This window comes from Nyctereutes procyonoides, unplaced genomic scaffold (genome assembly GCF_905146905.1).
Source record: "Nyctereutes procyonoides isolate TBG_1078 unplaced genomic scaffold, NYPRO_anot_genome, whole genome shotgun sequence".
NCBI lineage: Eukaryota > Metazoa > Chordata > Mammalia > Carnivora > Canidae > Nyctereutes > Nyctereutes procyonoides.
The window spans coordinates 14,050,600-14,068,614 of record NW_026575042.1 but is presented as its reverse complement, the minus strand read 5'-3'; the positions used below and the strand labels follow the sequence as shown (position 1 = coordinate 14,068,614).

Sequence of the window (18,015 nt, the reverse complement as noted above, 5' to 3'; positions counted from 1 at the left end):
GGGCCTAAAATATTCAGTAAACCATGTTTTAAACAGATGTTCGGTCATCCAGGATTTATTTTTCCATCTACAGAGCATAGGTAGAGTAGATTTAGCATCATACTTAAGGACCCTTGGGTTTTTGGAATGGTCTATGAGCACTGGCCTCAGCTTCAGGTTAGCAGCTGCACTAGCCCCTAACTAGAGAGTCAGCCTGTCAAAGCTTTGAAGCCAGGCATTGGCCTCACCTCTCTAGCTTTGAAAGTCCTAGGTAGCATCTTCTTCCAAAAGAAGGATATTCCACCTACATTGAGACATCCATTGTTTAGAGTAGGTTTTCTGGATAACTTGCTGGAACTTCCACATCAGCTCTTGCTGCTTCACCCTGAACTTTTATGTTATAGAGATAGCTTTTTCCCCTACACCTCATGAACCCACCTCTGCTAACTTCAAACTTTTCTTCTGTAGCTTCCTCACCTCTCTCAGCCTTCCTAGAGTAGAGGAAAGAGAGGAGGGCCTTGCTCTGGATGAGGCTCTGGCTTAAGGGAATGTTGTGACTGGTTTGACTTTCTATCCAGACCATTAAACCTCTCTCCAGATCAGCAATAAGGCTGTTTGACTTTCTCATCATTCATGTGTTGACTGGAGTAGCACTTTTAATTTCCTTCCAGAACTTTTCTTTTTGTAGTCAAAAAATGGCTGACTCTTTGGGACAAAAGGCCTACCTTTTGGCCTCTCTTGGCTTTCAAAATGTCTTCCTCACTCCTAGCTTTTGATTTAAGTTGAAATTAATCCTTTCAGATGAACACTTAGAGGGCATTTCAAGGTTCTTCCCTGGCCTTATTTCAACGTTGTCATGTCTCTAGATAGAGAGACCCGAGGAGAGGGGGAGAGATAGGAGAACTGCCAGTGGATAGAAATAGTCAGGACATAAACAACATTATCAGTAAGTTCACTGTCTTCTATGAATGTGGTTCGTGGTCCCTCAAAACAATTCCAATAGTAACATCAGAGATCCCTGATTATAACAAGCCATAAAATATTGTTATATATTATAATATGATGTTATAATATATACTATGTTATATAATATGTTATAGAACAAGTACAGTAATAATGAAAAAGTTTGAAATATTGTGAGAATTAACCATATGTGACACAGAAACACAAAGTGATCAAATGCTATTGAAAAAAAGGAACTGATAAACTTGCTGGATGCAGGGAGTATACAAACCTCCAAATTGTAAAAAACATAATATTTGCAAAGTGCAATGAAGTAAAATGCAGTAAAAAAAAATCCCTATCTATACAATGACATGATCAAATCTCAGATCCATTTTGCTGAGAGAAAACTGCAAGACTCAAAAAGACAATTGTCATAGAATTCCACCTGTCTGGCATTCCGGAAAAGGCAAAAAATACAGGCACAGAAGACAGATCAGTGGCTGTCAGGGGCTAAGGCAAGGGGCAGGGTTGACTATAGAGGGGCACAGGGACATCTGAGGGGTGATGGAACTGCTCTATATCTTGATTGTGGTGTAGTTATTACATGACTTATCAAACTCGTATAACTACATGCCAAAAAAGGGAACAAATTTTACCTAATGCAAATTATAACTCAGGTTTTTGAAAAAAGGTGGCTGAGAAAGAATGTCTACAAGAGAAGGAACTAGAAGAAATCAACTCACAAGGTGTGGGGATGGATCTACCTGAAGGTCACCTTTGAAAGGTGCCCTGTTGGATCTCTAACAAAGTCAGACTAAGTGACATAAAAACTCCCACCTCCTTCCCCCAACCCTAACAGAGTTTTCAACCCACCTTCACTTGGAGAGCCTGCATGGCTATACCATTGCAATCAACATGTGCTTCCTTAATTAATAACTTAGGATCCTAAGCTTCCCCTTCTTGTCTTACCTTCCATTAGTCACCTATATAACCCCTTTTTTTGAGGGAGAAAGTTCCCTTCTGCAATGATCTTTCTATTCCTTACCTTCCTGCTTTCTTCAACATACATGGGTTGACTTCTCACTGCCCATCAAAATCTTACTTGACCTTCACATCCCACATCAAAGCTCAGAGAGCCCACTCCTCTATGAAATCCCCCAAATCTGCCCCAATCACACACATTTATCACATGCCTGGGGACCCCCCATCTCTTTTCCAATGAAAACTTATCCTTCCAATTAGACTATAAATTCTGTTCAAAGCTGAGCCTTTATCTTACTTGTCTTTATATCCCCCAGGGCCAAATATAGTGGTTTACCCATAGCTAACACTCAGTTAATATTTAATGACTGAATAAAGGCCAATTACAAAAGAAAAAAAGCTTACCAGAAAAGCAGTGTGCTCCAAAGTAAAGCAGGTCCAAAATATTTCACAAGTACAGATAAGACCAGAAAATATGCAATTATAAATATATGATCAAGAAATACCATCAGTGATTTTTGCCTTGAATACGGCTATGCTAAGTTCACAGAACACTTCGATCTGTTTTCTTTCTTTTTTTTTTCGATCTGTTTTCTAATAGGTTTTCCCAAATGCATGCGATCAAAAATTCAGAATAAATACCTCTTCAGATTCAAAATCTTTTTGTTAAATGACATTTATTTTTGACCAACAGAATTGGAATCAAAATCCCTCCTATACGTCTACTTATTGATCGTTCAATTTCAATATGAAAGATAATCAATGTGATAAAGGATAATTTAGCGATTATAAGAGATATACAGAGGAGAAGTAAAAGGCCCAGACTGAAGCCAGACTGCTTGGATTTTAGTGCCAGCTCTGATATTTACTAACATGGGATATTGGGCAAAGTACTTGAACTGCTTGTGCCTCACTTCTTTCCTCATCCCTAAAATCGAGTAAACACAATACATGAATTCATAGGGAGTAGTCCTGAGAACATCACCTGGCACATAGAGAGTACTTTTAGGAGTAGAAGTAATTAGTAATAATTGCAATATCAGTTTGAATCTGAACTTGAGCCTGAATTTGAAACCTAGAACCAATAATTGGTGCCAGTCAGAAGTCAGACTTTACAATCCAAGATTTCCAGTCTAAACTCAAACCAGCTCCTAGGAAGGACCCTCAGATAAATTTGAAAACTTTTCATGGTCTTTTCCACATTCTGCTAGTTGTTTTACTAGTGATAGAAAGAATGTGCCCAAGAAAATGGAAAGCAGAGTATGTTTTAGAGAGTGTATATATTAGATCATCAGATTATTGATCACCTATACTGTTATAGGGCAGAAGGTTTTATCCCTGTGCTTCATGTCCAGAAGGCCTGGGGTCTCAGCCAGTTTCCCATCAAATGATGGCTTGTGAGGTTATAAGCCAAACCTTCCAGGAAAGCAGATACTGGGTGAGGGGTAGGGGGGCATACACTTTGGTAGCTGGGATCCCCTTGAAACAAAGGTATAGAGGCAATAATAACATGAGCTTCCTATCTCCCTTACATCTAACCATCAGATTGGAAAGAATTTATCTTTTCCATTCCAAGGATTTCTAATAGATATCTTTTTTTTTTTTTTTTACCTTCTCACTGACATCTGTAGCCTTCAAAACCACCTCTTCCATTATTAGCCTACAGGCATCTTCAACAAATTTTTCTCCTGCTCTTGCATCTGTTGTGGGGCCATTCAGTATAACCCCATCCACAAGAACAGCACTCCTCTTACTTGGAACCATCTCGCGTTGATGAGTATCTCCTGGAAGCACACAAACAAATCATGTTTGAGATGTAATCTAATTAGATCACGACAAAACACAAGGGGAAAAAATGGATCACTATCACAGCTTCAAATGGCATATCTTCTATTAATACTTCTTTGGGGCGTTGAAGCTGACAGGTTTTTTTTTTTATGGTTTCCAATAGCATAATAGAGTTAAGGACAGAAATTCTATTCTCCATTCCTACAGCATCTTGTTCAGCATCAAGGAGTGTGGAGAAGCTCAAGAAAAGTAAACTCAACTCATTTTGTTCACTCTCGCAAACACCTTTGAAACACATGTACACAGAGATTGCTGTAGACACAAGCCCATGTCTATTTTGTGCACACACACTCTTTTGTAATTTGTTAAGGATTGCCATGTATCCTCTTTGTGGGAATAAGTCATTCCTAAGGAAGAAAATATTATTGACATATCACCTCTCCTAATTTTGCATTTGAAGCCCATGTTTAAATGACCCTCTATATTAAAGACACTGCTTTGTCCCTGAGTGCCCCTCCTTCCACGTACTCAGCCACTTCCTTATGAAGGGAGAATATAAGAAAGTGAGTCACATAATGGTTGGTGTAAACCCACACTTGATGCCCTTAAACTTTTCAAACTTGCAGTTTGGGCACAGACAGAAAGATGGAATAGAACATTTTCAGGACTGTACAATTGCCAGGCAATAACTAAAGGTTAAAAGTCAACATGGAAATCTATATCTGAGAATAAAGGTTACTGCCTACCCAAAATAGCCCGCCCCAAAAATAATTCTGGCAACTTAATCGAAATATTCCACCAATATCTGCCACAAGCTTTGACTGGATTTTATTCTTTCTCTAATCAGTCTCTCTCTCTCCTCCCTGTGAGGCGCATGCTCACTGAGTTGTGGAAATTTACAGAAACAGTTTTTAAAAACAATCCTTCAGCACCACACCCAGCACAATGCTTTATTTATACTTTTAAATCTACCTTAAATATGTTGATGGTAAATATACATTTCAAATATTTTTATACTTACCCAGGGCTCCAACACTATAGACATTTATTATGCCCTAAAGTCTTCCTTTTCCTCAAAGTACTATGTTTTGATAAAATTCTGTGCCTTTATAAACCCTTTACTTCTATTACTGGCAAACTCAAATGGTGTCCATGGAGGCAGACAAAAATGGCACAGATTCCCCAATTTGGGAAAGATGGGGTCTGCAGTGAAAGATCAATCTTTTATCCTCACCCTGAAGGCTGAACCATCCAGTGCTCCAATGATGAATTTTAGTTCCAGCTTTCACTTTTACTTATTTTTCACTTGAAAGGATGTATTCAACATGCTTTAGGGACAAATGGTGAAGCCCTGGAATTGAGCTGTACACCTAAAGGCACATTCCTCCCCCAAATTTTAGGTCCTAAAAATAAACTGGAAAAGAGGGCGATTATTCAGGGAACCCTGGTTATGTCAGTAGGCAGTGCTATTATTAGGCACACAGAAAAAGTTAGGTTTTTTTAACCTCATTAGTAGGATTTCAGGTTTTTATTGTTCAGGGAATTGCAGCCACTCTATAGCTCTCTCAGAATCTCTCTCTCTCTCTCTCTCTCTCTCTCTCTCCCCCCCCCCTCTCTCTCTCACACACACACACACACACACACTAAAAAATGTCAAACACCCACTTGCAACCAGAAAAGCAGTGAAATTGAAATTTAAGTCATCTTTGTCCCCACAGCAATCAATTTAAGAAATTCTATATTTCATGCAATTATCTACGAGAAAATACAATTAAAAAACTATAAAGAATTGGATATAGATTATGCCCTTTTTCTTGATAGATACATTCTATTTCTATTGCCAGAGGCGAAAATGTGCCTCTTCCTCCACCTGCCTTTTCCCAGGTTGGAAAAGACCCCTGGAGTTTGTATAGGTCAAACTGATCTTTTGAGATGCATACTCAGAACTTCCAACCTAACTCACAGAGTATATGGTAGTTAATAATGAAGTCTTTCAATGGGAAGAATCTTTTATGAAGGATATATCCAGAATCTGACTGTTTTTCATTGCCCCCTCTCCTGCCACCTTAGCGTAAACCACCATAAATGCTTGGATCAGTGCAGTGGCCTCCCAATTAACATCCCCCCTTTCCCCCAAATGGCTCTCACCCTTGTTCTGCAGGGTGTGTGGACTATGCTCAACATAGTAGCTTGAAGAGAAAAGTCAGTTCACAAGATGACTTAAACCTTCCAATGGATCTTTATCTCATCAAACAAAAAATCAAAGTCATAATGAGCTCTAAGGCTAAATGATCTCCTGTCTCCATCATCTATTGGACTTCAAACCTCACCTCTTCTTATTGTGCTCCAAGCTCACCGAATTCCACCAAATTTGGCCTCTTCACTATTCTTCACTCTTTCCTTAAATGTGAGCTTCTCAAAGAGGCCTTCCTTGATAACCATATTACAAACTGTAGCACCTTCTCACCCCATCTTCTTTCTCTGCTTTATTTGACTCAAAATCAGTGACCACCAGGTGACAGATAACATATACTCATCCATTTACTTGTCTAAGTATCTGTATCTCCAACAGAGGCTTGGCTCTCTAAGAGTGTAAGCTTGCATCTGTTGGTTCCACTTTTGTTTCTGTAGCACCCAGAAAGTGCCTGGCAGTTTATAGGAGCTTGACAAACATTTGTTGACCACTAAATACAAGTAGTCCTGCCTGGTCCTTCAACCAACTAGTAATAATGTCCTCCTTCTCTGATATGTCATTGCCTGTTGCCTGACCTAACCTAGCAAGAGACACCTTTGGCTAGGGATGGGGTAGATGTAGAATACACTTTATACAACTCCTGGCCTAGAGAAGACACAGTAGGGGCCAGAAGAAGAACCAGGGAGCAGGGTCAACAGGCAAAACTGAGTTGTGATCTATGGACTGTGAAAGGATACCACTAATAGAGACCTCCCCTCTTCTCTTTTCTCCATACTTTGTGCTGCAGCCACTCTCTTTCCATGCTCTGTCCTTCTCTTTCTTGTAGGCTTTTGACTTCTGAAAGTCCATCAAGTCTCACCCTATGAACCATGCTTCTAAATGTGAAAAGCAGTCAACCTCTAAACTCTCTAACTTCTGGATTTCCACCAGCTCCTCAATCTCAGGCCTTCTGATGCTCTATATAAGCTCAACTTTTGCTTTGTTTAAAGAGATGTACAGATTTCCCTTTTGAACAAACAATAAATTCAACTTCAAATAGTGTTTTGGATATTTGGCCCTTCCTTTGACACAGGATTAAGTGAATTAACAGAGACAAAGACAGCAGTGCCTGCTACATAGTGAGCACTCAATAAACGCCATTAATACTAGCCAACTCAATAAATTTTAGTTGCCAGTAATAGGCAATCAGTAACACTTATTGAATACACAAGTGTGGAATGCCTGGATTCCACACTTGTGTGGAATCAGTGACTGAGGATCTCCCTTCAGCTCAGGGCGTGATCCCAGAGTCCTAGGATCAAGCCCTGCATCAGGCTCCCTGCAGGGAGCTTGCTTCTCTCTCTGCTTATGTCTCTGCCTCTCTGGGTCTCTCATGAATAAATAATAAATAAAGTCTTTTTAAAAATGCATAAGTGCATAGAACATAAGTGAATCTCCATGTGATAGTAAGCTACCAGAGTAGAAAGTGGTCACATGGCCAAGATAATGAACTCTAGACAAGGGGCCAGTGAGTTACCCCTTGTGGAAGAGTAGAAAGAGGGGCCACAGTGTAGGGGATTGCCTCTGTGATGAGAGCAGAACTTCCCGCCATGATGTTCCTGCCACAAGATGGCAGTCAATAGTTCAGCCCCTCCCGCATGGGCAGCTTTCCAGAGCTCAACATTTACATCAATACAAGACACGTATACACGCTATGTGGCAGGCTCTGTTCTCGAAGTTTTATAGATTTAACAAGTTTGTTTGTCACAAAAACTCCAGTGACTCAGTGTTATAGCTGAGGAAACTAAGACAGACAGGGTTGAACTGGCTTGCCCAATGTCACGAAGCTAGTAGGTAGTGAAACCAGAGTAAATAACATTGAAGTTCTATGAAAGAGCAGTAAGATGCTGCTTTGCAAGCATCTACAGTTTGTAAGGCTATATTAGGGAGGTAATAATGAAAGCAAGATGAAGTAGAGTCAGTTCCTGTCCTTGCAATGGACAGCCTCAGAGTACTGAATAACCACACACTACAAGATAGTAGGTGCCAAGTGCTATGAGAAGGACACTAAAGAGAAGTTTTGTTTTGAACATAAACAGTGCAGACATTTGAGGTTAAGGTTTAGGGTTATAGGAGAAATTAAGGTATAAGAGGAAACTTTTCAATTAGAGGATTTGTCTTCTCTTTGAATATCTGCAGTAATTAATAATAATTTTAAAACTTTGTCACTTAAAGTACCACTCCACTGACAGCTGGAATGGTCACAAACATTTTTCTTATAGTGACTTCAAATGTGCATCGTGTCATTTCCACAGGCTTTTGCAGTAAGTAGGTAGACAAAGTGAGTCTCGTTTATCTTCCATAGAACTCTAAGCCAAATATAGAATGACTTCTATCACTCTCCTCTCTCTCCCTCTCTCCCTCTCTCTCCCTCTCTCTCCCTCTCTCTCTTTGCTAGTTAACTGCTCCAGTTTGTTCATTTGTGTCTGAGTAACCCATGGTCACTAGTCTGGGTCAGTTTATTTCTATCTTATAAAATGAGGCCTAGTACAAAACTCCAGGTGTGGTATCCCCAGCACTAAATAGAATGAATTCATATCTCCTGTGCTCTGGTCACCATGATTCCATTAACAAGGTTTCCATTAGCAGTTTGTCACAAAGCTTAAGCTTTGAAATCAGGTAGATCCTGGCCCAAATTCTAATTGTGCTTCTGTGACTTCATCCATGTTATTGAATTCCCATGTGATTTGGATTTCTTACCTGACAAAGGGGGAAAATAGCCATGTCCATTTTATTGAGTCATTGGAAGGGTTAAATGTGGCAAAGCATGCAAGCTGCTGAGCAAAGTGCCAGGAAGGGAGTAAAGTGAACAATAAGTAGTAACTATTAATGTGACTGAGTCTACATGAACTCTCTTTTGGCACCCATATTACGTTGTTGGCTCACGTAAAGGCTAGAATTAATAGCCTTAGGTCTTTGTCAGAAAGTTCGCCAGGTAGAGGCAAGTGTCCCATCCAAGACTTTAATTGTTAAGAACAAAATTACCCATAGGAAAATAATCCTTGCTGCAAACAATAGGAAGGAGGAACAATAAAAAAAAAATGAATCCAGGCATCTAGGTGGGAACCAAGGAACTCTTCAGAAAACTTGTGCAAAGGACATTGAGGATCAAGGGAGTTCTGAGGGTCAGGACTTGGTAAGCCCAGCAAATCAGTCCAAGATAGGCATGAGAATCAAAGCCTGAAAAAGAGGATAGCATTAATTAATAAATTAAAAAAGGACTACTATGTGCCAAGCACCCAACCTGATGCCTGGGGATATAGACATAAACAACACAGAGTCTCTGTTCTCAATTTGCTAAACATCCAGAAAGAGAATAATTAGGGAAATAGAGTGAAAGAAAATACAGTTGAAAGTTGAAGAGACACCCCTCTGTTCTGAAGTTATCTATGTCAGATGTCTCATCTAACCTCTAAAGAGTGGATACCTAATTTAGTTTATATACCTGGCTAGTACTCCAGGCTCTTAAATTGTTTGCATCCCTTTCAAATTTCACACCATTTTTAAGCCATTTTGCTACTCAAACAATGTATCAATGAGAGGGTAACTTTGTTACCCTTTGTTGTCTATAGGACAACCTACAAGGAAGAAGACTATAAGAAATAAACAAAGAGTAAGAAATAATAACAATACATAGCAGTGGCAGAAAAACCTCTGAAGATTTGGATAATAGTAACAAATGCAGGGATTTAGATTCTCAATCTACCTCTGTGATTCTGTAGAATCAAAAAGGTTACTTAGAGATTGAATAATTCCCATGGTGCAACCCACTTGTAGGAGTAAAAGACAAAACTATGCTTCAATTTTAGTCAGCTAAAGATGGGTATCCATTGGCAAAAGGAAAGGAAGGAAGGAAGGAAGGAAGGAAGGAAGGAAGGAAGAAAGGAAAGAAGGAAGGAAGGAAAAGAAAGAAAATGAAGAGGGAAAGAAAGGAAGAGAGGGAGAAAGAAATAGAAAGGAAGAAAGGAAAAAAGGAAAAGAACATTTATATCATTGGTCAAGTCATATTTGAGGAATAAGTTCTCCTTAGTTGGAATCCACAGCGAGTTGCTACTTCTTCTAATTATACTTTCTGAACTATTTATTGAAAACGGTGTGCAAAACATTGGGATGGGCACTGTGGAGACTCAAAGATGAATCAGACACATAGCTGGTGACCTCAAAATCTAATGAGGAAAATTATACATGTTTATGAATACCTGGAATCCCACCCATCCCGTGTTCTATAAAGCATGATGCTTGTGGGCAGAGGAAACACACTGAAACTCCAGAGAAGAGCTTCTGCATGTGAGAAGCAGAAAGTCCTCCTGGACTTGATGGTAGTTAGGATGGCCTTTCATTCAACTATTCGGTAAATATTAATTTAGTGCCTGTCATGTTCTGGATGAACAAGAAGACACAAATTTACATTTACTTGGGGTAGATGGAAGATGTAGTGAACAAAAAGGCAAATGGATAGCTAATTAAAATAATTACAGACCTTAATAAATGCTCTAAAGGAAATTAACTGAATAACTCAATAGAATAAGAAGGAGCTATTTTAGATCCGGTCATGGGGAACTATTTCTGAAGAAGAGATGTTTGTATTGACATGTGAAAAAGGAAAAGGAGACAGATGCAAAAAGAGGTATAAAGAGAATAGCCTAGAAGGAAGGAACAGAAAATGCAAATAATCTATAAATCGGCCTCTGAAAGAAATAGAAAAAGATCCTACAGCCTAAGTGTGAGGAAAAGGAAGGAATAAACTGAGCTTTGGAAAGACTGATAGGAGGCAGACCAGGTAAGGGATTTTATTCTAAAAGCAACCGGAATCCATTTAAAGGTTTTAAACAGAGGATCAGGGCCCTGGGTGACTCAGTCAATTAAGTATTTGCCTTTAGCTCAGGTCTTGATCCCAGGATCCTGGGATGGAGTTCTGCATTGTGCTCCCTGATCGACCGGGAGTCTGTTTCTCCCTCTGCCCCCTCCCCCCAGCTTGTGCTCCTTCTCTCTCTCTTTCTCTCAAAAATAAATAAAATATTTAAAAAATTATAAACAGAGGAGCAACATGATCTAATTTACATTTATAAACAATTACTTTCGTTCTATGCAGAGGCACATATGGAAATAGAGAGATTATGGAGGAAGCTCCCTGGAAGTCCAGGCAACAGATATGGTGGCTTTGATGTGGAGGTAACAGTGGTGATGTAGCAACGTTGTGCAATATGGAGACATTTTGGTGGTAAAGCCAAGAGAACTTGCTAGTGGATTGGATGTAAGGGGTCAAGAAAACAAAAGAATCTAGGGTGAGTCTTGGGTTTGGCATCTAGCCACCAGGTAAATGGGGGAACCCTACCATGATATGGGGACCACAGGTTAAGCAAGAGTACGGTGGGGTGACTGTGGATAATCAAGACTTCTGACTGATTAGTAGGAATTGGTTATCATGGGGTAGAAACAAAGGTCATTGTCAAAACATTCATGATAAAAAAGCAGCATGAACTAGGCAAAGAAATGAAGGTGTATGTTGGTGCCCAGGAATTCTCGAAAATTTGTTTGTTCAAGAGGCAGGGTCTGTAGAGGGGAGAAGTGAGTGTTAGGAGGGCAAAACTGTATCAGCCCAGGCTACTCTGCTGCTCAGAAAAGCATTGTGAATATCAAATGGTATAAGAAGAGAGCTTTAGAAAGATTTAGGGGGTATAGATGTAGAGGTCAGATGGGAGATCAAAAGTTAGAGGTGGGGAGATATGATGGCAGTAATCCGGGTTAGGGAGAGGGAGGACATGAACTAGATAGTGGACAGGATGGTAGCTTTATATTTATTTAATATCTCCTCTACAAGTGTTTTGCTGCAAACTTGAAGTCAGGAATTCCATGTCTTTCTAATGAGCTCTAGAGCTGTCCAAAGATAGGATAGTTTCCCATTCTCCAGCAAGTCTATGTTCTAATGATCTTTGGATGAAAAGGTGACAGAATAAGACAGGAAAAAAATCATTTGTGCATCCATGCATCATCTCCTAACTGCAAAGCGTTGCGGAACATATAACATCTCTTGGAGGTGACATACTCCTATCACCCAGGATTTTGTTTTATGAGATCCTGTGTCTCAGAATCCAGGATGCTAGTCAAATGATACAATTTACAAATACTTTCTCTTATTCGTTGCGTTACCCTTTCATTTTGTTGATGGTTTCCTTTGCTGTGCAGAAGCTTTTCAGTATGATCCAGTCCCACCGATTTATATTTGGGTTTGTTGCTCTTGATTTTTGGTTTCAGATCATTTAAAAAATAATCTCCAAGACTTATGTCTAAGAGCTTACCGCCTTTGTTTTCTTCTAGGAGTTTTATGGTTTCAGCCTTATGTTCAAATTTTTAATCCATTTTGAGTTAATTTCTATGTATGGTATAAGATAGTAGTTGAGTTCCATTCTTTTGCATGTGATTATTTAGTTTTAGTTTTCTCAACACCATTTATTAAAGAGACTATCTTTTCCCTCATTGCATATTCTTGGCTCCTTTGTCATAAACTAATTGACCATATATGTGTGGGGTTTTTTCTGGGCTGTATTCTGTTCCATTGATCTATATGTCTGTTTTAATGCCAATAGCATATTGTTTTGATTATTATAGTTTTGTATTATGGCTTGAAATCATGGAGCATGATGCCTCCAGCTTTGCTCCTTTTTCTCAAAATTTCTTTCACTTTTTGGACTTTGTGTGTGCATGTGTGTGTACACACACAAATTTTGTGTGTGCCATACAAATTTTGGGACTATTTGTTCTATTTGGAAATCTGCCATTGGAATTTTGATGGTGATTTCATCAAATCTGTACATTGTTTTGGGTAGTATGGACATTTTAATGATATTAATTCTTCCAATCCATGAACATGGAATATCTTTCCATTTATTTGTGTTTTCTTCCATTTTTTTCCATAATGCCTTATAGTTTTCAATATACATGTTTTTCACTTGCTTGGTTAAATTTATTCCTAGGTATTCTATTCTTTTTTGATGAAATTGTAAATGGAATTATTTTATTTCTCCTTCTGATAGTTCATTAGTGTGCAGAAATACAACAGATTTTTGTATATGATGTTGTATCCTGCAACTTTACCAAATTTGTTATTAGTTCTAACAACTTTTTGATGGAGTCCTTAGGGTTTTATATTTATAATATTATATCATCTGTAAATAGTGACAGTTTTACTTCTTTTTCAATTTGGATGTCTTTAATTTCTTTTTCCTGTCTAATTGCTCTGGGTATGAATTCTAATACTGTTTAATAAAAACAATGAGAGGGGGCCTCTTTGTCTGGTTCTTGATCTTAGAAGAAAGGCTTTCTACCACTGAAGATGATATTAACTATGGGCTTGTCATTTATGGCTTTTGTGATGTTGAGGTATATGACCTTTATACACACTTGATATTAGATATCTGATAATGGATATTGATATTTTTTTAATTTCAAAAATGTTTTCCTTTCACTGGACACTAGGCCAGGAATACAGTAACCTTGCAATATTTTCAAGAGAGTAGGTTTTCTAGAGTCATTTATTTCTATTGCCTGAGTAACTATTATGTGATAAGCTGCTATTGTATGCTTAGCTTGTCATATTGATAAGCAGCTCTTGAAACCCCACCCACCCACCATCTCACTTCTAAATATTATGAACTTTTCATATGGGTACAACCTCACATTGCAAGGACCTGAATGTAGTCAGGCTCTATAAGAAAATTGAATTTGTTTTACCCACATAGTAAATTTCAGCCCCATGGTTCAGCCCCAGGCTGGAGAACTTGGCTATGGAAGATTCACTTTCATTTGGCTCAGCAGGTGCTACTGCACCAAGGCACAATGTATTCCCCAGGAACTGTATTCACTGTGTGTCCCTTCATTAGTCATTTCCACACTAGTCATCACAGTTTTTGTTATTATTTTTTTCCTATGCCATCTTGGCTCCTTGTCCTGACTCTTCATCTTACTTCTTGTACACATTTATTTGTGAAACATCGGATTTAACTCATTGCTGCATCAGTGACTTCTGTGTTTTTTGAGATAAGGCTGAATTAGGGAGAATACCCATTTTTAGTTAGTTTGTTTGCTTAGAGCATTTTGGGGCTAACCAACATCCCAAATGGAACCATCCTTCCCCCACCAGACAGTCTTGTGATGATTGTCAATTAAAGTTATGCTCTTTTCTGGCTATCTCTAAGTACCAAGTATTTCAGATCTCCAGAGTTGCCTTGGCTCCTGTCTTTTCAAAGGCCTAATTATTTATCTCTCTCTCCAATTCTGTGAGTTCCCAGATCCTTTCAATAAACTCCCCCTAAAAATGAGCAAGAGTCATACAATCTTCTGTGCAACCAGAGAGCCATAACTCATACTCTGAATAACTTAGCTTCTATAGCCAGTTCCAAGAAAGGAAAGTTAAAACCAACCAGACAGACCATACTCAGTATACTCTCTGGACCTTCAGAATCCCCCATCTATTTGTATTGTTCTCTGAAACTTGGAGATCACCCAATTACTGTCAGAAAATAAATATGGCGTTTTTTTCTCTTTGAAAAAATATTATTCTTAAGTACATATCTGGATGGTTGAGGTCAATGGGTAGAGTACTGTCTTAGCAAAAAGAGTTTAGTACAAAACTGCCAAAAAGATATATATTGCAAGCCACTGATGAAGCCACTTGTGTGATTTTATCTTTTCTAGTAGCAGATGCCACAACAGACTTATAAAATAATAACAAGAGTTAACATTAATTGGATTATAATAGATCAGGTACTGAGCTAGGCACCTTGTACAAATTACTTCATTTAATCCTAATAATAACCCTCTGAGGAAAATATCTTTATTAACTCCATTTTACAGATAGAGTAACTGAGGACAGAGAAATTAAGAAAACTGCCTAAATTAGAGAGCTAGTAAGTGGTAGAGGCAGAATTCAAAGCCCGATACCCTGAGTTCAGACATCATGTTGCTAATTACCACATTCTAACTTTTTTCAAAAAAAGGCAAACAAGAAGATACTGCTTCTGTGTCTCATCAACCATACTAAACTATTTGGACATATATTTTGTACTCCTAAAGCAATAAGCAATTATCTTGGAACTATGCATTAAATTGCAATGTGCTGCAATTTAATATATAGTTTTAAAACCAATTTGCTCAAGTGTTGACTTCAGAATTTTAAATGTATTCCTTTTAACCAGCAATTTAAATGAAAATTTAAATAAATGCTATAAATGGGTGACTCATTTGCATGATCTGTTGATTAACTCTGATATGAAGCTCATCTGTGCCCAGAGTTCTGCCTCCTAGCCCAGGCCTTTGGCAGATCATCTTCTAGATGAGTAGAGGACAGCTATTCTCATCTCTTTAGCACCTCAACACACATGTTGTGACACTCACATGAGGCCAACCTCAAATGCAGAAAACTACACTTACCAAAACTCTTTTATTGAGTCTATTCCATGTGATTGTGAGGAATATACTGAAAAGCTGCTTAGAATGGCAGTAAGACCCTTCCAAGGAGCATCTTAAGGTAAAAATAGATGGTCTAAACTGCCTTCTATGAGGAAAGACTCTGTCACCTGCAGGACAAATACATTGCTGAGTGAAGTATGCAAATTTAGGGACAGAGATGAACTATTCAGTGAAATATGAAAGAAGGTGAGTCTGCCACCAGCATCTTCCTTCTCATCCTTTATGCTACACAGAATCAGCCTTGCCCCCATATAAAATTAGAGCAAATATTATAAAAATTTTAACCTATCTAAGAGCCAACACAGTCACATAAGCTACTATAGATGGTACCCATGAAGTGCCAAATGTGGTTGCTCTCGGGGATGCACATACATCTCATTGCTACTCTGATGTTGATAAATGAAGTACAGAACACAGCATAAGAGAACATAAAGGCATTGGTATGGGTTAATCTATAGCTGAGACCCACTGAGGCATGAGTTTCTATCCATCTAGAATATGGGCCAAGGTTGGTTTGCTGCCAGTTTTGTGTAGGAACATGGGATCTTGGAGCTTGACAGTCACTTACAGATAACTTAGCAAATATCCTAATTTTGAATTTAAGAAAAGTGAGATTTTTGTGGCACACAGATTTTTTGATGGTCATGTGCTCTCTTCGAAAGAGCCTCTAAGAGCTGTCCATACATCACCTTTCATAAGCATCTGGAACTTATTTCATATAATAGTAGCTAGGATTTATTTAGGACTTACTACATGCCAGGTTTTTGGTGAGTCCTTTACAAATAGTAGCATATTTATCCCACACAGCAATCCTGTGAAGATACAAACAACTAAAACTCACTCTGATTAAGTTAAATCTAAAAATGATTTATTGGGAGGATGGTATCAGTTAGCTATAGTTATGTAACAAATGACCCCAAAACATAGTAGTTTAAAACAACAATGATACATCGTTTCTCATGATTCTGTGGCTTGGCTGAGTGACTCTGCTGGTCTTGCCTGGGCTCACTCACACAACTGCATTAGCTTGTGCATTGGCTGGGAGCTGAACTCATCTGGAAATATTGGGAAAGCTGAACCTTTCTCTCCACAAAGGCTTTCATTTCCAAAGAGATTAGACTGATCTTCCTCTCAAGGTGACAGCAGGTTTGAAGACAGTGAAGGCAAAAGCTGCAAAGTCTCTTGAGGCCTTGCACTGTATGCCACATAACATCACCTCTGCCATACTCTGTTGATCAAAGCAAGTCATAAAAACCATTGGATTCAAAGAAAGAAAAAAAGCCCACCTCTTAAGGACAGAAAACATTGTCATGTTGCAAAGTATGCATACTAGGAAGGAATAAAGGAATTTGAAGCCATTTTTTTCCTAATCTACTAGAGTTCACCCTCTTACTAAAAATTATTCATATTTCTTCCACCTACAAGATATGCTTATTCCCATCTCCAAATTTTCCCAAATCTCATCCTGTTACAGAAACAGACTTGTAGTCCAGGATCTCATAATTTGTATCAGGTCTACAAGCATATAAGGCAATTCAGTTGCAGCTGCTCTTGGTTCAGGGACCCATAAAAACTAAAAACACAAAGTATCAGACACCACACTCAACATAAAATAGTGAGGACAGGATTACTGCCATAGACATTCCCAGGAAAGAATGGAAGACACAGGGCCAGTCACTGGTCCACAGCAGTTCTGAAATCTAGCCAAGGACACATTGAACATATTAAGCGGGGTCTGCTTCTGCCCTCTGGATGGTTCCTAATCCATTTTTCTTTGTGACTCTTGGGTCTACATTCAGAAGTGAAGCAGTGACCCAGCCTCTCTGACCATCTTTGATGTCAGATACGGTGATGAGTACTTGCAGACATGCCAGCACATATCAGCTTGTCCTTGTCTCTTCTCTCAACTGAATTTGTGGTTCTTGATTCTCAAAGATGAAAGCTAATCAGAGAAAGAGGTTTCTTTCTCCAGCTCTGCTCTTGGTCACACTTAGGCAACTGTACCTGCCTGCATTCCCAGATTCCTCTATAAGCTCCAAATGTCCCATTCTTGCCGGTACTTCAGAAGACTAGTTAGTGACTTTTCTCTGATTTCCAATTCCTCTTTATGGAAGTTTCCTTCCTCAGCCTCTCCCATAATTATATAAGGCTTAATTTGTATGATGAATACCTTCTTCCAGAATACTCCTTACATTATAATATGTTATTGCATTTCATCTTTGCCACAGCTGTACAGGTTATATACACATCCATTTTACAGATGAGGACACTGAGGCCCACATAAGTTAGGTAACTTGCCCATAGCTACATAGCCAAAAGGTGTCAGAGCTCAAATTTGAACTCAGGTCTATCTGATTCCTGAGACTATGCATGCAACTCCTATTCTCCATCTACTGGGAGAAGAGGGATGAGGACTGTAGTGCACTAGTAAGCTGGTTTCTTATTGGTAGCACTTGTTGATTTTTATGGTGTAAAAGCTCCTAATGGCCTAATTTTAAGATACTAACAGTTTAATAATTGGCTTACAACATTTCTGAATATGTAACACTCTCACGAGCTGGTATGAAGTAGTTTTGGCACACCCCAGGGTAGGGAGCTAGGGAAACAAAAGTCCTTCAGTA

At 38.8% G+C, this 18,015-nt stretch overlaps 1 protein-coding gene across 2 annotated transcripts in view; it reads right to left on the bottom strand.

The window, feature by feature from the left end:
• GADL1 (glutamate decarboxylase like 1) overlaps positions 1 to 18,015 on the bottom strand; it is a 171,295-nt gene that overhangs the window by 140,077 nt on the left and 13,203 nt on the right. The window contains exons 2-3 of one of the 2 annotated variants that reach the window (XM_055320884.1): positions 4,928 to 5,107; positions 3,517 to 3,689 (exon numbers count right to left, since the gene is read on the bottom strand). In XM_055320884.1, the coding sequence (XP_055176859.1) occupies positions 3,517 to 3,669 (153 nt within the window). In that variant the 5' untranslated portion in view covers positions 3,670 to 3,689; positions 4,928 to 5,107. The remainder of the gene's footprint in view (positions 1 to 3,516; positions 3,690 to 4,927; positions 5,108 to 18,015) is intronic. The other variant, XM_055320883.1, reaches the window with a different exon arrangement.